This window comes from Electrophorus electricus, chromosome 11 (genome assembly GCF_013358815.1).
Source record: "Electrophorus electricus isolate fEleEle1 chromosome 11, fEleEle1.pri, whole genome shotgun sequence".
Classification (NCBI taxonomy): domain Eukaryota; kingdom Metazoa; phylum Chordata; class Actinopteri; order Gymnotiformes; family Gymnotidae; genus Electrophorus; species Electrophorus electricus.
Genome location: NC_049545.1, coordinates 11,710,253 through 11,732,490, shown reverse-complemented (window position 1 = coordinate 11,732,490; position 22,238 = coordinate 11,710,253). Strand labels below are relative to the sequence as shown.

Below are 22,238 nucleotides of genomic sequence, written 5' to 3'. Positions count from 1 at the left end.
GGGCCCAACAGTGGTTAAAAGTGAAGTGAGACGCCCAACACGTTTACTTTGGTGTGCACACTGGCCACTTGACATAAAAAAGAAGCGGGAAGGCAGAGCCCTGCCACAGCAGCTCACGTCCTAATCCTACCAGCCGTGTGTGTGTGTGTCTGTGTGTGTGTCTGTGTGTGTCTGTGTGTCTGTGTGTGTCTGTGTGTCTGTGTGTGTCTGTGTGTGTGTGTCTGTGTGTGTCTGTGTGTCTGTGTGTCTGTGTGTGTGTCTGTGTGTGTGTGTCTGTGTGTGTGTGTCTGTGTGTGTGTGTCTGTGTGTGTGTGTCTGTGTGTGTGTGTCTGTGTGTGTGTGTAGGAGGAGTGAGTGGCTTCGTTGGCCTCTTTGGCAGATGTTGCCGTGAAGCGAGGTCTGCGGGTCTTAACGGACAGATTAAGGGAATTGGGAACAGAGGAGTGGTGAGATGGATGGGGCTGTTTGGAGTGGTGGGGAAGAGAGGAGAAGACGAAGTGAAAGATGATCTCTCTCCCCCCCCCCCTTATCCGCTTGATAAGAGGAAGTCTGGCCACACTAGGCCCATCGCCATGGCGATAAGGAGCTCTGGTGGCTTCTCAATCGGGTGGCGGGACTAATCTGGAGACAGAGAGGCTAAAGTAGAAAAAGAAGATGCAGGTTGATGAAGGTTTTAGTGATCAAATGATGGACAAAAGGAAAAGCTAGAACTCTGTGAAAAGGCAGGGAAGACACCCACACACACAGATGTCAAAGTCACTACCAAGCTTGTGCAAACTCGAGTTTTTTTGCCAGCTAGCCCCACTTACATCCCCCTGGTTCTTCCCCACAGTGCAGCCAATCACATCACAGGGTTCCAGCTGAGCGACATGGCCCACAACCTTCAAATCATCACGCAAGTGAAGCAGGAACGCCCCCAAGGTTGGTCGGAGGGCCGCCGTTCTGGTCAGGACTTCCTAAAGGGTTTTTGCCATCTGCCTCCACTTGCATACAGCATGGTCTTTGTCTACAGACAAGCTTACCTTACCGAGATGTCTCTCTCTCTCTCTGTGTGTGTGTGTGTGCGCGCACGTTCTATTTAACAATGTTTTATAGGCATGATTAAGTTTCATTATTGCCAAAGCAATTTAACATTAACCAGGAAAAATAGAAAAATGTTGAAAGAAAGCAGAAAACAAACCTGCCTCTCCCTCTCCTTCCCAGATGCCCTGGCTAGTCTTAAAACCATGCTGCAGATGGACCAGGTACCCTCCCAGCTGGCCCTCACCCGATTGGTCCAGGGCCTCGGTAACCATGGAGACATCAAGGGCATCCAGGAGGTGGCGAGCTTAATTAAGTCATTAAGCCCCTCCCTCAACATGTCCAGCATGCTGTTTGTAAACAACATGGCCCTGGCCCACATTAAAAAGTAAGCTGTTTTCTCTGATGTCCTTCATCAGATATGCAAACACTTTAAGGACCTCTGTCAGAAACATTCTGTTTCTCTGGAAACTCTGCACCTTTGAATATCTCTCTCTTTCTAGTCTACAATCGCGCTTTCATTACCCACATGTCTCTCCCTGTTTCTGTTCTTTTATTGCTCTTCAGGTGTTGATGTCCATTGACCTATGCTTTAACATTTGGCTACAGGCCTGGGAAGTTTAAGGCTTGCGAGGGAATGTGTTTCCTTTGCAGATCTTCCACAGTGTGCACTTGACTAAGGAAAGCCGTGTCAAACTTTTGCTTTTGAAAAGTTGCTTTTGTTCTTTGCTCAAGTCCATATTGCTGAGTGCACGGGTCTCTCCCTCCCCAAAGCCCCTGTCTGCCGGATTGGCCACTGCTCTGACTCGAGTCAGCTCTCCCTCTGTGCCTCCTCCCCCTCTCGCACTTCTCCTCACCCCCCTTCATTTCTTGTCCATTATTATTCCAACCTCAGATCGGCAGTGACCGCTAGGGCCACACGGGCTGAATAATTTATCGCGATCCACGCTAATGCGGCCGCCGGTTTCCGGAACCCTTCGTCTCGCCTCTTAAGCAGTCAAGTTTGGCTCATGCGCGCCCGTCGCACGTGTCGCTGCAGCTTAGGCCCAGGCGGGGGTCAGAGTTCACCCTGACAGGAGGGAGGTGAGGCAGTGAGGCGTGAGAGCGCGGGTTGCTCTCAGACGGTGCTCCGGCAGCACGACCTGACAGCCTGGAAGTGAACCACGTCAGCCTGAAAGTTCGATGATGTTGTTATTCTAAATGGGAGGGGCTTCACTTCCACCCACTCCACTCAGACATGGACTGCTGGTTGCTTTATATTGCTGTGACATTTCATACCCCCACATTCACTGTGAGGAGAGTGATGAATAGCAAATTGTAAATGGCGATTGTTGCCATTTAAATCAAATTTGAAAATTGTTTTTTCCTCCTGTGTCTTTTCCTCCCTCAGTGGGGACCTTGAGCGTGCACTGGAGGATCTGGAATCTCTGTACACCCAGACCGCCGATCATTCACAACAAAGCATTGCTTTTGTCTTCCGTAAAGTTGTAGAAGCACACAATGACGAAGCGTTCGATAAATGTAAGATGTAACGTTTTTCTCATGTTAGTACGCACAAAATAAGTCCAACAATAATACTGGATATGATGGTATTTTTTGCCAGTTGAATTAAGCAGTATATTGTCATCTTTAACAATGATGATCTCTCTCTCTCTCTCTCTCTCTCTCTCTCTCTCTCTCCCTTCTCCTTTCCTCAGTGAGGACCATGGCCGAGCGGCTGTGTCATCAGTTTGCCTCGTACAAGCCCGCCACAGACCTGTTCCTGCAGTGCCTGGACACGGGCAGGGTTGAGGAGGCCAGGCAGCTGCTGCAGGTAGCCTCGCTCCGGCAGCGCCTCCGTCCGTTCTCCATCTCCCGGGGCGCTGCTCAGACATGTCGGGCCATTGCAGCTTGCCTTTCCAGTCCGGCGGCCTTTTGCTCAGTCACTCTTCTGGGTGCTGTGCATATTTGGTGCTTGGTTCTTAAGGATGGCCCACTTAAGAAAGGCACTTTACGTAGAGTTAAAAGTCCCGGGAAGTGAGTGAATTAAGAAGTACCTCGGTGCAGGCGTGGGAGCGTGTACGAGGAAAGCTCCGGAAAACAGCAATTCGGGATTCCCAGGACGTCCTATGGTGGGAGCCGTGCATGTCCTCAGAAACATATTTTGCAAGCGGGTCTTGGATCAGACAGAGATCGGGTCAGCCTGGCACAGAGCGACCCCCCCACCAAGGGGCAGTTTGGCGCTTTAACGGCCCTGGCCGATCTGCGCTGAGCCGACGGGGGCCCACTGTGCGAGGAGAGGCTGTTAAAAGCCTCACGGGTCTAACGCGGAGGGGGCGGGTGAATCGTGCATCCTTCACGACTGGCTTTAAAATGCACCGCACACATTAGTGCAGCACTGCACCCACCAGACAACAGACCATCAGCCGTGTCCTGCAATAATCTCTCCAACCTGTAAGAACCAACAGAATCCAGAGTTCAGATTACTGCGTCCTTAATACAGAGTATCTTATTGGGTTCATTACTGATTTTCTTATGGCTCTTAAGATAAGTACAAATGTGAACGTGCTAAGTATTAAATCAGCGCAGTTAGATGTGTGCTGCAGTAGCCATACTCTTCACTAAGAAACTCTACGCTTCAAACCTGATGTCTGATCGCCATCAACAAGCTTGGCAGGGCAGTTAACTGAGGGTTTTTCAGTTCTCAGGCTCCATGTCTTGTTCAGATTGTTATTGTTATACGGGTGTGTTTACTGCCTGGCCCAGTGGTATCCCATGTGTTGTGTGGTCCCTCGTTATTGCTTTGATGAAAAAACTCTTGTCCATGCATTGAAAACATGCAGGATTTCTGCCCCTGGTTCCAGTTCTTTTTCATGTAACAAGGTTTACGGATCGTGAATACTAATCTGTATTCAGTCGTGGCTTCTGGGCTGTTCAGTTTTCTGGTTGGAGCAGTAGAAGCAAGCAGCTGATCCCAGATCAGTTTTTAGCACTGTCTTTCACCTGTAGCATATTAAGCTAATGAAAGAGTGCAGAAATTATACGCCGGCGTCTGGAAGCAGAGTGTGCATACAGATTTGAATCGGAGCCTTTATATGACTAAGTGTAGATAATTATGCTTCAAATTGGGCTGGCACTGTACATTTTAATTTTCATAAAGTTGGAAACACATGTCCGCCTGACTCCCTGTTACTTATGTAATTAACCTTCAACTGTAGAGCACTGCCTTGAGTTTTCAGATACAGAAGAGTATGGATACCATTAAACACGCGCGCACACACACACACACACACACACACCGCAAATACAAAGGCCTATATGCTGTTTCTGAATGATCCTACCATCCGGACATCGTATTCAGTCTGTGTGCGCTAATTTCGGGTATTTTCAGTTTAAGTGTGCAATGTTAAGGTTTCTCAGTGCAAGCGTGTTGAAGTATATTTGGTGCGAGTATGTTGATGTCGTTTCAATGTGCGCACGCAAAAGTGTTGAGGTATTTTCAGTGCGAGTGTGTGACTGCTAATGTGTTTTCTTTCCATTCTTGTAGCGTTGTGCAGCAGTGGCTGAGCAGAAGACCGCCTTGGTGTCGTACATGGCTAAGGCGTCTCAGTCACCAGGCCAGGTAGAGTGCACACTGTCCCATAGCATCCGCCCCTCATCTGACTGCCTGTCCTCTCCTGGGCTCCCAGCAGTAGTCCTTAGACATGGAGACATTATGGAATATATTGTTGTGGTTGTTCACCGTGAATCTGAGTGTGATCTGGGGATAAATGTTTTATCCTCTATGGGCTGTTTTTTGCAGATTGCTAAGATTAAGAATCTGTTGGAACTCATTCCAGACTTTGCTGAGAAGGAGCTGGTGTACGCCTACATGATGAAGTGTCATGGTAAGTGGGCCGGCCAAGTCGGCCTCGCCTCCGATCGCCGGCCTGGAGCCAGTTGACGCTTACCCAGCCGATTAAAAATGCAGCAGGCAACCCATGCTCTCCAGCGCCCACGAGGAGCCGCTGGAGGTGAAAACACGCGTTTCCTAATGAGGGCCTGCCGCGACGTCTCCCACGTGGAAGTTCTTCTGAAGCTCTTCCTGGGCCGTCAATGCTGCCCGAGCGCATCGCTGTTTAATGAGGCCTGTGGCACCCGCATGGTGTTCACAGCACGGCCGAGCGCACGCCGAGAAGCTCTCTTGCGGCCGAGCACAGGATAAGACGCTCTCTCGCGCCTGAGAGCAGGCCAAGATGCGCTTCCACTTGTACTAACCTGCTCCTACCTTGAACACTATGCTTCCATTAGGTGTCGTCTTCTTTTTGTTTCGTTCCACCAGATATGGCGTGAATCTTGAAGTTAGAAATGACCCCCCCCCCCCTCCCCCCCTTTCTCTCTCCCTTGCTTAGCTATGGATAAGAACCTGGAGGCAGCGAAAGCTCTCTATCGGCGCATGCAGGCGGAGGGGCTGCAGATGAACGAGTTGTCCCTGAAGAGACTGGCACAGCTGTACAAGAAGGCGGGCGAGCCGGTACCTTTCGAGGAGCCCCCAGTACGTGGCCCGCGCCACAGCGGCGCCTTCACACACCACCTCATTTCAGTTTCATACATGCCGGTCTGAAATTTGTTGGCCACGCTGAAGCTTGGTTGAAATTGACTGAGGCTGATGTAAATAGCTGAGACCAAAGCCTCTCTTGGGAGAGCTGATAAGGGCAGATTTGTGCTACTGTTTGCATCTGGCCCAGTTTCCCCAATACGGCACACGCAAGTTATCGACTTTAATTATGCCGTTAATAGGGTGAGTGTACAATGTCGGAGCAACTGTAATCTTCTGAAAGTGCTCACCTTAAGGGAAGAGAGAGCCAAAAAGCAAGCGAGGCCTGGCTTCTGGAGGTAGTCGCCACTTAATTAGAAGGACTTTGGGGAGAGTGTAAATGTGTTTATGTATTTAATCTGGACTTGGATGAAACCAGAGAGGTTTAGTTGGGCTGTGAGGCTCTTACGAGTTTGTTCCAGTGGGAAGCTGTAGATTTGGATGGTAAAACACACATGCACAAACAGCCACTTTTTACAGAACAAATTTAAAGGGAGTTTTGTCATTTGTTTGTGTGTGTGTGTGTGTGTGTGTGTGTATGCAGCTTTCTAGCTTGCTTTGTAAATTCCTGCAAGTTGCTCTCAGTTCCTGTTTGCCTCTCAAGTTTTACGTTGCCAATTAACCCATGGATCTTTTTCCTCTTTCCCTCAGGAGACTTTCAAGTTCTATGCAGACAAACTAAAGGCCTCCACGTTGCCAAGTCCTGAAGATGACTAGCCCAACCCTCCATTCTTATCGCTACTTTTTTTTTTAAATGTCTGCTTAAATACTGTGTAATGCTGTGAAGTTGATCATAATGTTTAATGTTGAACTTGTACATGATTCCACCGCTGATAAACATTATGCGATGCCATGTACAGACATATTTATGCTAGTAAATGCGTTAAACAACATTGTTGCTCAAATGTGTCATCTTTTAATTTCTTTTTGTAATTGTAGTACTTTAAGAGGTCGTGGCAACCAAATCAGTTTGTATTTGCACACATTTAACCCTGTAAATGTAATGCTGCCTTGGGAGCTATTTAAAGACTTCTCCATTGGAACACCGCACAGATGCTGTCAGAGTTGATGAATGAATTAATGAATGGTTAAAGAATGATAGTTGTCCATGCACTCTGTTGACCAGACTGTATGGACAACTACTGTACATATTTATTTTAATATAAATATATCATATTTGTTCCACCCATATATTAGTATAACTACCACCCACCTTATTGGAAACATGTAAACATGAGCCTGATGCACAGAGATCCATCTTGAATAACACATACAGTAACTTCATAGGTTCAAGTCTGTTATATTTTAAAAATTCTCTTGGCACGTTTATCAGGGTTTTGCACCAGTGCAAAACTTGCATTTCATAACACATTATTAAGCTTAACAATCTTGGTGTACTGAAGGATTAGTGTTTACAAAAAAAGAATTTAAAAAATTGGGAGCAAAAGCCATAGATGGATATCTTGGAGAGTAGTGCTCTAATCGCTTGCCAAAAGAAGAAAAGCCCAAAAAACCTGAAAAGTGAAGGCAGATGGGTGTACCCGGTGCTATGCTGCCACCCAGTGGCAGGATGAATTGCTCACCAGTCCTGAGTGGACTTCTGCTTAATGAACCTGAGCGACATGTAGTAGAGGAACATGAAGACGAGGATCACGGCGATCAGCACCAGGTAACAGGAGAACAGCGGGAACTGGTTCATGTGCATGGCCTCCACCACCTGGATGGGGCGGAACAGACGACACCACATCAGAGGTAACCAACAGAAGCGAAGGCGCGTGTTCGGGGCGAGGCTGGGACGGCGTCTCTCCGGGGCCCCTGGATCTTACTTTGATGCCGTCTACGTTGATGGTCAGGTTGCCGAGCTGAACTTGATATGTGAGGCCGCGGAACTGAACTTGAAGCATTCCGTCGAAGCCCCAACGCATGAAGGAGATGTAGGAGAACCACGAGGCCACTGAGAGAGGAAAAAAAACAACTGTTGGTCAAAAACAAACAAACAAAAAAAGCCCTGACCCAGGGATCACCACTGCTTCACTGGCCCTTACCCGGCCACATGTTGTCCAGGCTTATGACGAAGCCCCCGGTCAGATAAAAGACGGTGAAGAAGGAGTTGCCCAGGAAGGACGAGGTCTGCAGCGTGGGCAGCGCGGCTGCCACGAACAGGGCCATGCAGCGGCTGCAGTACACGATCAGCCACACCAGCAGCAGGTTGAGCAGGAAGCGGTCGGGCTCGGCATTCAGGCCCGCCAGCCAGTAGATGGGCAGACCGTAGACCAGCGTGAAGACGCAGTGCTCCGGTAGTTCACCCAGGACCTGACATACACATCCACAAGCTAATGCGGGGGACCTGAAGTGCAGTTTTACGTCATATAACATCGCAGCTACAAACAGCGACAGCTGTATTTCCAAGTCATATATCACAGTTTTCACAAATTCACCTAAAGAACAGGTGATAAGATAGACCTTATGTATTTTGCACTTCTAGGTATCAGCATTCATCCCTGTATTCTACAGTATTCTAGTTCATTGGTATGTTTAATTCTAACCTACTGTACTGTACTTGGATATATTCTATGAGTAAATGACAAAGCACTCTTGTAAGTTGCTCTGGATAAGAGCGTCTGCTAAATGCCGTAAATGTAAATGTAAGAAGCTTCATGGGGCTCTGCTGCCTCCTTGTGGACAGAATCTAAACTGCTCATACTTGAGTCAGTGCTGCTGCAGGAAGGTGTGTATACCTTGGCAAAAAAGTATGGAGTGACAGAATACAAGCCGTCCTCCAGCTCATGATACAGCATGGCTCTCTCCGAGTGACCTACAGATGCCACAACACACACTTATGCCGGACAAGTACAAAGAAAGAAGGACGTCATCTCCCGTTTGGCCCGTGCGCGTGTTCGCCACTCACACTTGGCTATAACGTCCAGCACCACAGCAAAAGGTGTCAGAGCTCCCATCATGTAGAGGAGGGAAACAGTGTCTTGCATGGACAGCTGCTGCTCTGCTAAGCCAAAGTAAAGGAAGCCGACGAGCAGGGACATCAGCAGTGCCTCCAGGCCGTGCACCAGCAACGTCACCAGGTCGCGGTAGTCGTTGAACACCTGCCGCCTGGCCGAGCCCACAGGAGACATGCTGTCAGCATGGATCCACATGTACTAGAGTTCGGCACGAACTCATTTGTACTGCAATCACTGACACGTGCACTGAATCCTAAGGATCCTGATCCTAAATCCGAAATCCTGTCGATCTACAGGCCAGCACTTACCTAGCCAACGTGGTAAACTGGTGCAGCCGGCCAGGCAGGCGGTCCTCCTGTTTGGACAACGGGATGCTGGTTTCGGCTTTGTTTACGGGAGGGGCTCTGCAAGAGAAAGCACAACGATATCACGCGGCGACCTGCCGTTTGCGTTCGCCCGCCCTCGTCCTCCCGAGAAAACTTGAAGCCTGGGAACAGGGCTTTACTCCTGAAGGCTCTCCGGCGTCGGAGCGTCCTGGTCCTGCCACTTCCACATGAAGTCATCCGTGTTCTTCACGTTCGCCGCGAACTGGACCGACAGCACCCTGACCCGCTCTAGACACTCGGCCTCCTTCTCCGGGCTGCGCCGGTCAACGCTGATCAGGTCCACTGCAACGGAGAGATGCAGTTCAAACACACGGCCGGACCCGCTCGCCCGCCGGGACGGAACCCGGGCTGTGCGTCCCAGCCGGACCCTCCTCCCCTCACCGTAGTAGTCGGAGGGGTTGCAGTAGCGGGGGCACGGGTGTCCCAGGGAGGTGAAGTAGGGCACCATGTCTTTGGCCGGGCCACAGTACACAGCCGAGCCGGAGGAGAGCAGCACCACCAGGTCGAAGAGCTGGAAGATGTCGGAGCGCGGCTGGTGGACGGAGAGCAGGACCAGGCGGTTCCCTCGGGCCAAGCGGTACAATGTGATGACCAGGTTGTGAGCGGTGAAGCTGTCCAGACCTGAAGTAGGCTCATCCAGGATGAGAATGCCTGCGGAACAGGCGGACAGTAAGGAACATCTGAACCTAAAGAAGCTTGGGAAGCCCCGGTCCAATGATTGTCTGGTCCAACGATTCTAAAATAATTCATTTTTACAGATAAATTGAGGCAAAACTGTAGTTACTCGCGAGTCGTGGGTCACGTCACGCTCACCTGGGTTCCAGAGGAGCTGGACAGCGATGCTGACCCTCCTCCTCTCGCCCCCAGACACACCCCGCACGTAGCTGTTCCCCACCCGCGTGTTGGCACACTGCCTCAGCCGCAGCTCGGCGATGACGTCGTCCACCTGCATGGAGCAGCGCTTCGTCAGGCTCGTGCATGAATCAGTCACCCAGAAGGACCCGCTGCTACAACCAGAAAGCCCAGCCAGCCATTAATGGGAAGGTGCCCTAAGTTTTACAATAACTTCACCCTCCTGTTCTTACACGGAATGTGTGAGACCCAGTGGTGAAAGTACTTTCCTGGGCTTTTCCAGTGTCATCGTGATCTTTTTGTCACATTTAGGGATTTGTCTGGGCAAAGACTATGAGCAGCTACTTGGCCTAAACCACTTCCATGATGTTGACATCCTGGAATTCATTCCAGAAATAGCCTTCTGTTGTCTAGTCTGGCAAATAATAAATATGTGAAATCCCGGAATGTCGCTCAGTTTTCCCGTCCGCCTTGTGAACTGAAGGTGTTCGGACCGTGCTGACCTTACTAGGGAAACGGGGACTCTAGCAGTGCGGAGAAGCGTACCCTTTGATCTCTCTGTGCCTGTGAGAAGTGGGTCGGCAAGCGCAGTCTGGCCACGAAGGCAAGCGTCTCGCGCACAGTCAGGTGAGGGAGCAGGCGGTCGTCCTGCCGCACGTGAGCGATGCTCTTCTTCACCAGCGAGCGTGTACAGGCTTTGCCGTTGATCAGGATCTCCCCGGATTTCTTGGTGCCCCCTTCGTCCCGACACGTAATGATGTCCAGCAGGGAGGTCTTTCCACAGCCTGAGCAGGACAGACACGTGCGCTTACACCTCGGCGTGCTAACAGTCCTCATCTTGGACCCCACTCACTGCTTATTTTATCTCACTGATTTCGAGGTTTATTCAGATGTCCTTTCATCTTTACTAAACACTTTCGCATAGCAGGAATTTGAAGCGCCCCCGCCGGACTGATACTAAAGTTCACCTGAGCTGCCGATGACGGCAAGCATTTGGCCGCTGTGCACTCGTAGGCTCAGGTCTCTGATGGCTGTCTGCTTATCCGCGGCCATCTCCCAGGGCATCTTTAGCTCCGACAATCTCTCATACCAGGGGATCTGAGCTGCCGTGTTCACCTGCGACACCGGGCACCCAGAGCAGCATTACGCCGCATGCATTTGTATCCCGTAATGACAAAGAGGACCGACACTGCACAGTTCAGATGAGAGAAGGGAGAACTTGTGTGGAAATGAGTGGATTATAAATGCAGTTAAGTTAAGAATGACTGGTGATGAAATTAAAGAAAGAGTGCAGTACCTCATAGTGCAGATTTCTGACCTCCAGCTCATTGCATCCCCCGCTGTAGGTAAAATACAGGCTACTGTCTTCCTCAGCAGAGGAAACCAACCGGATGTTTCTGTCCTGCGTGCGCAACCAAAGAGTTAAAGAGCTTGTACTGTGTGTTCCAATTCCACAACATACAGCAGTGCACTGTATTACACAGCAAAACATTTCCAATACTAGCAGTCTGCAGACATTTTCCTTACTGCCTTGTAATCCATGACCGCGGTTACCTTATTTAAAGCCCTACTGAGGCATTGTGTAGTTCAAATGGGTGCATCTTGAGATGAAACAGATAGTCCAGTTGTAAAATATTATTAAGGTCTTATCCTTTTTTAACAGATTTATCTCACACCAGTAGATAAGCGCACAACGATGAATCTTTACCTGAATCTTCACCTGGTCCAAGGTCCACTGAAATAATAGCATACGTTTTCATTATGTAATACGGAGCTGTTCGCAAACAACACCCCAGCGTAACTCCTCAACCCAAACCCAGCGACTGTGCTGCCTGCCCTGTGCTGCCTGCCCTGTGTTGCATCTTAGCGCCCCAGTTTAGTCTGTTTACTTGCCCTGGTTTCCTCTTTGTGGGTTCCGCTCAGCATGCTCGCCGGCTGTGCCAAGAAGCAGGAGCCGCTTCCTGAATCGAACACGCTCTTGCAGGACGTGGCACCTGGTGGGCGCGAGCGGTGGAGTCGCCGACTGGGGCCTGAGACCCCTGGGTCTGGGTTGGAAACCTGTGAGAGCACCTGCCAGTCCCTCTGCTGTCTTGTGCTGCTGTAGAGAGGTGGCACTCTCAAAGCCTGCTCTATATAACGCACCGGGCAAAGGTCCACTGATAAGCTTTTCTGTTTATGGTGCCAGCCGCGGTGGAATGGACACACAGGCACGAGAGGGGACCTGGGAGAAACTGCATCCAAGTCTGGGAACCAGCAGGTGGTTGGCAGCATGAGGGACTCCTACTCCATGCAGACCGGATGCCTGAAAAATGGAAAAAGTGAATCTTTCAAGTTTGTGTCTGAGAAGAGGACCAGCAAGCAGAACCCACCTTTGCCAGCCCAAAGGCAGCCGTCCTGCAGCCTTAGCGTGAAGAAAGCCTCCTACACAGTCAGGTAGGAATGTTCCCTCATCGAAACAAAGTTTTTAACATACACATTTACACTGTCATGTGAGCATCACACTTCGATAATGATCATTGCTGGCAAACACCTGGCAAACTGATGTCCATCAGGAACTAATACTGATTTTTATCAAATCTGGCTCTCTGCTGGCTGCCTTAAATGTACTGCCAAATGAAAAGCATGTTAATGCTGAAAATGTCTTCTGAAATAGAGGCTGGCAAGTGTTGCTGCTCACGTGAAAGCGCCTACAGAGATATTTTATATATCTATTTATATATTTAAAAAAACAACTGAAGGGCATAACAATGTTCACACTGGATGAAAAATTGTACGCTCAACTTTATCAGCTTTCTCTTTTACAAACAGTACACTGCTTGAAAATGTCCTATGATATTTTATTTCTTATACATTATTATATTATTATATTTTAGATTTTATAACTATTTCAACAATTAAAGGAGCAACAAGTCATGTTTCCAACTATTCTTCTTCACATTATGAAGCAGACTGTCACCTAGTGTACTGGATGTTTCAAAGATTCTGTTCTAAATCTATTTTAAACAAGTTCTATGGAGCATTAGCTGCTTCATTTGAGGACTACAAAGCATTTGATTCTTCATCTCATGTGAGCTGCTACATCTCATGTGATCTACTTTTAGGTGATAAAATTGACTCATTGCTCCTTTAATTTTAATATCAGATATCATATATTGTAAGCAACCTAATTCTCTACTTTTATCATGAGTTGTTTTTGCTGTCTGAGTAACAAAAAAGTACACTTCTGCTAACTAGAAGTGACTAACACCTAAACCAGTGTCTCCCATATTTGAACATGCTTTCAGGTCTGTGTTTATGTACAGTGGCATCATTTTCTGTATGCTGTCTGCTGTGTTTGCTGCTTGTGTAAGTGAGCATGTAGGGCCCTGGTGGAACCTCAGCTCCTACAGAAAAAAATGGACACGGCAGATCCTGAACGAGGTGATGCTTCATGTGGACAGTGGCCAGATACTAGGCATCCTGGGGAACTCAGGTGAGGGTCCTCGTGGGCAGGTTTGTGTATGTAGGTATTTTAGATGAACATCTCAGGAGGCAAGTGCCACTGTGGGAGGGAACGCATCTGAAGTAGAAGGATGGCTTGTGTATTCTCCTGCTAACTGGCAGCTATGTATTTCAGTGGTATATTTCAAAGGGAAAATATAAATTTTTCTCTAATAATGCTGAATCTGGAACAAAAGTAGCTAAGAGTGAGCTTTAATAATCACTAGTGTAGTGATGGTAGTGAAATCACTTTTTAGTAATTCATAGCATACAAATTGCTCACCAATTACACCATAGGCAAATACTATGATGCTGACATCTAGAAGCGCCTTCCAGTGTGTCTGAATAGTAGTGTCTCTCTTCAGGCTCTGGGAAGACCACTCTGTTAGACGCTATCGCAGGACGGATTGGAAAAAGCGGCACTCTCACTGGTGAAGTGTTTGTGAACGGAAGGAAAATCAAGCAAGACCAGTTTCAGGAATGCTTCTCCTATGTGCTACAAGTGAGTAGACAAACCAGTGTGTACAGATAAACCAATGAGTACACAGACACATGTGCAAGGTGTGTGTGAGCTTGTGTGTTGCTGGCTAACGCTGAGCTGACCTTTGGTCTGTGAACCTACAGTGAATGAAAGAAGTGGGTAAGGGGTATCTGTCTGGGTGAATGGAGGTTAGGTCTGCAAAGCAGCACAAAAAACTTTTACACACTCAATAAAGTCGACAGAGAGGGTACTAAAGTTTCTGTGCTGAAACAAGACTGGTCCTTCTTAATCTTCCTCTAAACAAGTCATGTGTATCCACTGCAAAGTTAAATCATCATGGAGAGACCACACTCATTTGGAGTAATCGCTTATATTATTATAGATATAAAGTAAGGACTACTGGGGGCTATAAGTTAATCCAGTCATTAATTCTGTTCTCATGGGCAAATTGGAGTTGGTGATATTAGAGCATGAAGTCATTATTTAAACACAGAGATACTGAAATGGTCCCTCAAACAGTGCTGAAACTTAAGTTAAGAACTTATATTAAGAACTCAGTCGTACAAGGACATTCTCTTTTGGACCATTCATCACCTCCACCACTTCAACCCTTTTCACGTCAACAAAGAAAAAAATATTTGAGAGATTACTAACTGTCTGGAAACCCATATACTTATTATCATAAAGATACAATTGTTTCATTAAATCCTCCTAGTTCTTACCTCTAAACTACAAGCCACCGTTAACTCCAGGCTTTTAGGTCACTGACAAAATCTCACTGTTAAAAAGCCAAGCTAGCTAGAACTTATGCAACATATTACGATTCTTAAAAAATCCTAATGGTGTCAGCACATATGTCATGGCAAATGTCATGGTATAATGCACATGTCATATACTTTATATTAACATGTTACAAAGAGGTCATAACAAAATCAAGCATTTTAAAAATACTATATACTTCAAATATGGTAATGACTGCTCAAATATCAGAAGTATATTTTAAAATTGTATATATAAATTTCACTGCTGTATTAGAAACATTATAAAATGTTATATCAAAAAAACATAAGACATCATTGGCTGCCAGTTTTTCATAATGATTTCTAAATGAATGTCTTCACTGACATAAAATCTACATTCACAAAGGGATTAAATATAACCATAATATAAAGCATTACTACTCGTGTTTTTAAATAGCCCTGAGGTGTATATTTGCTTGATGCAGTGCTCAAGGGGTCTATGACCTCTCAAACATAGACTCTGCTCAAGTGGGCAGGTTTAGGTGACCTTTTTGGGCACAACCAAAGGTAGTTATACATGGAATAGGATATTGGAAACAATACTGTTATTACTGTCTTAACAAAGGACATAATTAAATTATGATCTGTTTAAGTTGCACTCTTCCAAGAAATTCTGAATGAGCCCAAGTGTTTTTACCTGACATAGTTCCTCCGTGATCATTAGAACTATCAGTACATTTGTCATTACAGTCTTATAACACACACAAATGCACCATGAAGGTGCCGTCGTTAAAGCATATGACAGATGACATGACATGTTTATGACATGGCTATGTTAGTGTTATGACGTAGGGTTTAAGTAACGCATTACCCATATGGCTAATATGGCTGATATAGGTTTTCGTCACCTACATTTAGTTTTTCAGAAAATCCTAAGAATCTGAATAATTTATCTGAATAAGGAATTTTAATGTAAGTTTTAGGGCCTTGATATGATACTTTTGATGAAAATAGAAATGGCTTTACAAACCCCTTCACCGGGCTTCAAATGACAGCCTTTTATGCTCTATTGCATTTGTGGAGTTGATTGTGTGAAAACATTTCCCTGCCATTCCTCTCTAATGGGCACTATCCCTTTCTCACCCGTTCTCAGAGTGACAATCTCCTGAGCTATCTGACAGTGGAGGAGACACTGACATTCACGGCTCAACTGGCCCTGAGGTGGCACTCTGCCCAAGCTATCCGCAAGAAGGTGATTCGCCCCGTGTCACTACAGAGCGTGTGGGCCCAGTTCCATGGACACTACATTTTGTTTGGGTGGAACCTAATGTCGTTACAGGTGTGCCAGTGCGTGAAGCTCACCCACCTGCTCCTATTTCCTAGGTGGATGCCGTCATGGCGGAGCTGAGCCTAAGCCACGTGGCTCACAGCGTGATTGGCGGCCGAATTTTTCCCGGCATCTCTGGAGGAGAGAGGAGGAGGGTGTCGATAGCGAGCCAACTGCTTCAGGACCCCAGTGAGTGCACAGGGCTGCCCTTTCACCTGCCTGGCAGCTCAGTAACCACATGCGTACCTGGCCCACACGTTAGCAACATGAACCAGACAGGATCTTAGTGCGGTGTGAAAACATGTTTGTGAATGCTGCATATGCACACATCGTTGGTGAAAAGAGATGTACGCAGACATAGAGGAATGGAAGCACTGACTGTCCAGCACAGCAGACACAGACTGGGAGAAGGAGACTATTAAAAGACTGAAAGGCAGGGTTATCATAAATATGGAATTAAAGCTGTACTCCTTGAGGGTACCTCTGGGATACTTTATCTGGCTCCTTGGACTTGAATGGCATCCAGGGACTCTGGACCAAGGATTAGTCAAGCCCCTTTTTAACTGAACATACCCTCTGCCAATTATAAAGGTTTTTCATCGTCTGCTGTCTCCAATCAAGCAGGAAATGAATTAATCATGCAATTAATTTGGCTCTAACTTTAGACAAAGGCAAACTTATTAATTGCTCTATTAATTGGATGATTTAATGTGTTAAATGATAATCATCATAAAGTTTCATAAGGAGGACACAGAGTGGAAAAGTTACTTGTCTGCTTTTTCTCTACTTCCTCGTGTTTCTAACGTTCTAACTTGTGCCATCGCAGAGGTGATCCTCCTGGATGAGCCAACCACTGGCCTGGACAGTATGACAGCCAATCAGATTGTAGTGCTGCTGGCAGAGTTAGCCAAGAGGGACCGTATTGTCATAGTGACCATCCACCAACCACGCTCAGAACTATTCAGAGTAAGTGCGAAGATGCTGTGAAGTTGCTAACAAAGGCACACTGGTATTAAACTAGTTTTACAAGCAAGGCAGCAACCTAGATGTCAATCATATCAAATACCATAACAGTCACGTATCCTAGTCATAAATGTAGATGGTTTATCAGGCAAGGTCAAGTCTCAAGGTCAGGATGCAGTAATTAGCAGAAGTGTAAGTGTCTCTTTCTGCCCACAGATCTTCAGCAGAATAGCCATTATGAGCTGTGGAGAGTTGGTGTTTTGTGGGCAGCCTGAAGAGATGGTGGATTTCTTCAGTATCTGTGGCTATGAGTGTCCAGAGTATTGCAACCCCTTTGATATCTATGGTATTGTACCACTAATTAAGTGTTTAATATTTATGGTATTCTACTACTACTTAACGATTTTCTATCAGTTGTATTGTACTATTTCTTGAGGGTTTCATTCACTTTCTCACACCTCTATATCTTTCCCTCTTTCTTCCCCATCTCCTTTATACAGCTTAATGTAAAATAGTAAAATGACTTATTCTTTAAAAACATATTTACATTTACATTTACATTTTGCATACGCTCTTATCCAGAGCGACTTACAAAAGTGCTTTGTCATCTACTCACAGAATGTGTCCTAGCCAGTACAGTAGGTTTGACTTCAAGATACTGTTGAGCAAGAATACTGCGAAATACAGGAATCAATGCTGATACCTGGAAGAAGAGCAAAATAAGAATGAGCACAAGTTCTATAGACAATCTCTAAATCACACAACGATTGGTTCAGCATCACACAATACCCAACAAGTGCTAGAGTTTCAGTTGCTGATGCAGTAGTATGAAATATCATAGGTGCAGGATCAATGCTCATTTAAATATTCCACAAATAAATAAGTCTTCAGTATGTGTTTGAAGACTGCAAGGGACTCTGCTGTCGGAACATACTTGAGGTTCGAAGTGCTTGAGTTACGGATTAGGCTTTAACCATCGTCATCATGTGGGGATGTGCTGGGGGCTGGTCCATTTTTGGCTTTTGTAGGCAAGCGTCAGGGTTTTAAATCTGATGCGTGCAGCTACTGGAAACCAGAGAAGGGAACACAGCAGTGGAGTGAATTGCTTGTCCCTCAGGAGATTGAAGACTAATTGTGCTACTTTCTGGATCAGTTGTAGAGGTCTGATGGCCCGTAGAGAAAGACCAGCAAAGCACGAGTTGCAGTAGATGACAAAGCTGGGTTTGGAATAATACTAGAACTACTATTAGTACTAGTACTAGTACTACTGCTAATAATAATAATAATAATAATAAAGATAATCATCATCATCATCCATTTTATATATATATATATATATATAAGAAGATTCCAGGAGAGTAACTGCAGTGCACTGTAGCAAGAGATGAAGAGATTTTCAAAATTGTACTGAAGTACACACTTTCCAGAGAAATAGAATGTTTCGGACAGATGTCCTTCATCAGCTGTGCAAAAACTTTAAGGATCTCTGTCAGAAACATTCTCTCTATCAGTCTGAATCTCAGCCTCTCTCTCTCTCTCTCTCTCTCTCTCTCTCTCTCTCTCTCTCTCTCTCTCTCTCTCTCTCTCTCGCGCTCTTTATATATATATGTATAGTTTGTGTGTGTGTGTGTGTGTGTCTGTATAAATTCCCCACTTGCCCTCTGGGCAGTCATTTACCTTCAAGCTTGGGTCCTCTAGCAGAGGCCTGGGAGCCCAAGAGTCCTGTGTATTATATTATCTGTTCCCAGGACTGCACTCTTCTGCATGGATGTTGGATGTTGTTCCTGGTATCTATTGGAGCCATTCTCCCAGTCTGGGGGTTACAGCCCCTAGTGCTCTGATTTCCGTGGGAAATCAACTACAGTTGCCTTCACCCTCCACATCTTTTCTAACTCTTCTTTCAGCCCTTGGTATTTGTCGAGCTTTTAGTGTTCCTTGTTTCTGATGTTGCTATCACTTGAGATTGTGACATCTATCACTCTTCTGTTTGTCCACCAGTACTATGTCTGGTTGGTTAACATATATATATATATATATATATATATATATATATATATATATATATATATATATATATATATATATATATATATATATATATAAAACTCATAAAATAAATATGGAACCCCCCCCTCCAAAAAAAAGTAACAAACAATACACAACAGATGATGGTCAAGGATACAGAGTTAAAGAACAAAAACAGATAGATTAAAAAAATGTGTAGATGCTTAGCTATTATTTGAAAGAGTTGAACCTTGTATGATTAGCAACAGTGTTAAGGTTACTTTAGTTTAAAACAGAGGGAGGAATAAGCCCTCGCCTTATGTGAACTTAAATAACTCTTCGCACTTTTAACGATATTTGCTCAGACTGGAGATTAACAGTCCCTGTCATAATTTAGTGACTTCCTTGTCTACCAGTGGACCTCACCTCGGTGGACACACGCTGTAGTGAGAGAGAGGCTGCCACCTATAGGCGAATGCATGATATAACCTCAGCGTATCAGAGCTCAGCGATCTATCAGAGCATGGTGGACAGGATTGAGAAGAGCTGTCAGCATCCTGACAAACCCGTGATTCCCTTCAAGAGCAAGGAATCCCCAAACTGTATTTCAAAACTGGGCGTCCTTGTTAGGTGAGGAGCTTATATTATCGGCCTTGATCGGTTTAACATTTAGTAATGTTTAACAACAGTTTGTGACCAAATTATAATTTTTTCAGGGAAAAGAATTCTCTCTCTCTCTCTCTCTCTCTCTCTCTCTCTCTCTCTCTCTCTCTCTTCAGGAGGACTGTGCGGAACTTGTCACGAGACAGGATGGGCGTTCTCATGCGTCTCTCTCAAAATCTCATCTATGGGCTCTTTATAGCCTTCTTTGTTATAAATCTAGACAATGATGTCACTAAGGGTGCAGTACAGGACCGAATTGGGATCATCTACCAGTGTGTGGGCGCTTCTCCGTACACTGGCATGCTCAATGCTGTGGCCCTGTGTAAGTTACGTCCGCCTGTTTATCAGATTCAACAAAAGTACATTTGAATTCCGGTGTTTTCCACATATCTGGGCCATGCAAACTGTAAGGCCGTAACGCATCTGCTCTTTTCTTTATTCAAAAGTTAAAGAAATACCCACAAGTCTTTACTGAGAGGAGCACTTAACAACCTCTATGTTAAAAGATGATGGGGTTTCAGAGTTACTCTGAAATGCTCCTGTAATGCATGAAAGTCCACATGCAACTTGGCAAACACTTTTTCAAATAAGATCCACACACCTGAAAGACATTACAGTGCACAGTTATACTTGTTTTTCATGAAATACATTTTCTTAGGGATTATAAACCTTAGAGCAAAAAGCAGGAGAACTGGGCTTCAGTAGTCAAACTCCTTAAGTTGACATGATGGTTCCCAGACCAGGAGTTGGTCTCAACTCCCCTGTCTTCATTTCCTCTCAGTGCATTCAGTGAAGATAAGAGAGGTGAAGGTCCTCTACTGCAGTAAGCAGCTCATAAGCACTTCTGCTTTTCTGTAACTGTTGGTTAGCCTTGAGTTCACCATAATTTTCAGTACTATCACACATTACCTTGCTACTGTATTTTAACCTTTCTCTTACTATGATACGATTCATCTTACAAAGTCCTTTACTGCAAGAATGCCGTGCGAATTGCATAGAAAATATATATAATAATTGTTAAAAAAAGAATATTCTTAAATATATTTAAAAGGTATGTGTGTGAGGTGAATATATCTGTACAGAGCGCCTGCCGCTGAAAGTGAGCCAAAGGTTCAATGTATTAATGACATGTCATAACCAAAAATGTGACGTATTATTACACCTTAATGATGCATTATTAGCTGGTTTGATTTTGGCTTACTTTCATCACCTTAATCCATGTATAAGTTGCCCTTTGTTCCTTGCAGTCCCTGCTCTGAGGGCTATAGCCGATCAGGAGAGCAAGGATGGGCTGTATCAGAAGTGGCAGATACTCTTGGCCTACATTATCCACATCCTCCCCTTCAGTATCGTCAGTGTATTTGTATTCACGTCTTTCCTCTACTGGTGAGTCTGTGTTTTTCCCCTCCGTGGGTGTGTCTCACGTTCACGTGTGGCACCATCTCCGAACTTTAGCCTAATAAGCTTCTTCTGGGGAAGGTGGCATGGCAGGAAAAGGTGTGTGACTGGGTAACTAAAGGGCAAGACCGTGAAGACAACCCATAAAACATGTTCTGCTTGGTCCTTAGCATGTGCTCTATAGTTACTTGTTGATTACATACTGTATCCTTTCAGTCTCTGTGTGTGTGTGTGTGTGTGTGTGTGTCTCAGGACCGTGGGCATGAACCCTGATCCCTGGCGGTTCATGTGTTTTACAGCTGTGATCATGGTGCCCCACATCACGGGTGAGCTCCTGACACTAGTCCTTCTGGGGGTCATTCAAGACCCCAACATGGTTAACAGTGGAGTGGCCTTGCTCAACATAGCTGGGATCATGGTGGGCTCAGGCTTCCTCAGGTAACACAATGATGCTATGATTATGCTTTCTTTCATTTTCTATATGCCACGAATATGGCGTGATCACACAGGCCTACCGCAGTAGAGACTAATATGTCGGCATTGATTCAGTGCTGTGTGTTGCGTGGGTGCTTCTGCTCTTGTGAGAACAGGGGCACTCAGCAGATGCCGTTGGTGTTCCAGTGGCTAAGTTACCTCACCTTCCAGAAGTATGGCTGTGAGCTCCTCATCGTCACTGAGTTCTATGGTTTGAACTTCACCTGTGGTAAGGAGTGCTCCTCTCCTCCCAGGTCAGACACAGGCCGTATTTTAATCAGCAATGACTAATCACCCCCTGACACCCTTCTGCTATGTCTCAGGTATGAATGCTGGTTTCCCAGAAGCGTGTCTAATAAAGGATGGTAATCTTGTTATAGAGCAGGGCTACCCTGGAGCTCTCTCACGCTACACCCAGGACTTTCTCCTCCTGTACGCCTTCCTGCCTGCCCTCATACTGCTGGGGGTCATCAGCTTCAAGATACGAGATTACCTCGTCAGACGCTAAGATTGTGTGCATGCTTGTGTGTGTTTATGTTTGAAAGAAGGGCATGTCCCTGGTTATGTTGTTTGTATATACAATACCTTTGTCACACTGCAATATACATTAAAAACACGATCCCTTAAACTAGCTGATAGTACAAGAATGCATTGCATTGCCTTCGGAGCTCAGAGGTCATTCGCATTTTTCTGTGCAGCTTATCAATTATACTTTGGTTATTGTTGTTAATAGATAATATATTAAAAGATGATCGGTGTGAATGTAGATATTACATTTTGCATAATAAAGCTATAAAAAATAAGTCAAGGTAAAATGTCTACAAGGACATCACTGAGTGTAGCACTGCTTAGTAGTGTAAGGATTATAAAGTGCAAGATTTTTACAATATAATTATAGACTGAAATGCAGTATGTTGTAACGTGCCACACACACACAC

At 45.7% G+C, this 22,238-nt stretch overlaps 3 protein-coding genes across 3 annotated transcripts in view; 2 read left to right on the top strand and 1 right to left on the bottom strand.

Moving 5' to 3' along the window:
- The window catches only part of lrpprc (leucine-rich pentatricopeptide repeat containing), a 29,711-nt gene extending 23,243 nt beyond the window's left edge, over nucleotides 1-6,468 (top strand). The window contains exons 31-38 of the mRNA XM_027011538.2: nucleotides 833-921; nucleotides 1,204-1,408; nucleotides 2,411-2,541; nucleotides 2,718-2,833; nucleotides 4,547-4,621; nucleotides 4,802-4,886; nucleotides 5,391-5,533; nucleotides 6,227-6,468. Coding sequence (XP_026867339.2) covers nucleotides 833-921; nucleotides 1,204-1,408; nucleotides 2,411-2,541; nucleotides 2,718-2,833; nucleotides 4,547-4,621; nucleotides 4,802-4,886; nucleotides 5,391-5,533; nucleotides 6,227-6,292 — 910 coding nt within the window. The 3' untranslated portion in view covers nucleotides 6,293-6,468. The remainder of the gene's footprint in view (nucleotides 1-832; nucleotides 922-1,203; nucleotides 1,409-2,410; nucleotides 2,542-2,717; nucleotides 2,834-4,546; nucleotides 4,622-4,801; nucleotides 4,887-5,390; nucleotides 5,534-6,226) is intronic.
- Nucleotides 6,469-6,883: 415 nt separating this feature from the next.
- abcg8 (ATP-binding cassette, sub-family G (WHITE), member 8) lies at nucleotides 6,884-11,262 on the bottom strand. Its single transcript, XM_035531616.1, has 12 exons — nucleotides 11,068-11,262; nucleotides 10,739-10,886; nucleotides 10,317-10,555; nucleotides 9,732-9,864; nucleotides 9,300-9,569; nucleotides 9,038-9,200; nucleotides 8,841-8,936; nucleotides 8,484-8,683; nucleotides 8,314-8,390; nucleotides 7,621-7,888; nucleotides 7,402-7,529; nucleotides 6,884-7,292 (listed from the first exon to the last, which is right to left on the bottom strand). Exons 1-12 carry the CDS (start codon nucleotides 11,260-11,262, stop codon nucleotides 7,155-7,157), a joined length of 2,055 nt encoding a protein of 684 aa, XP_035387509.1. The 3' UTR covers nucleotides 6,884-7,154.
- Nucleotides 11,263-11,958: 696 nt separating this feature from the next.
- Nucleotides 11,959-22,084, top strand: abcg5 (ATP-binding cassette, sub-family G (WHITE), member 5). Its single transcript, XM_027011570.2, has 13 exons — nucleotides 11,959-12,203; nucleotides 13,121-13,242; nucleotides 13,616-13,752; nucleotides 15,625-15,723; nucleotides 15,855-15,987; nucleotides 16,625-16,764; nucleotides 16,978-17,107; nucleotides 19,182-19,395; nucleotides 19,545-19,750; nucleotides 20,676-20,814; nucleotides 21,079-21,264; nucleotides 21,417-21,529; nucleotides 21,624-22,084. The coding sequence occupies exons 1-13, from the start codon at nucleotides 12,040-12,042 to the stop codon at nucleotides 21,806-21,808; spliced, it is 1,968 nt and encodes a 655-aa protein (XP_026867371.2). The 5' UTR covers nucleotides 11,959-12,039; the 3' UTR covers nucleotides 21,809-22,084.
- Nucleotides 22,085-22,238: the final 154 nt, after the last annotated feature.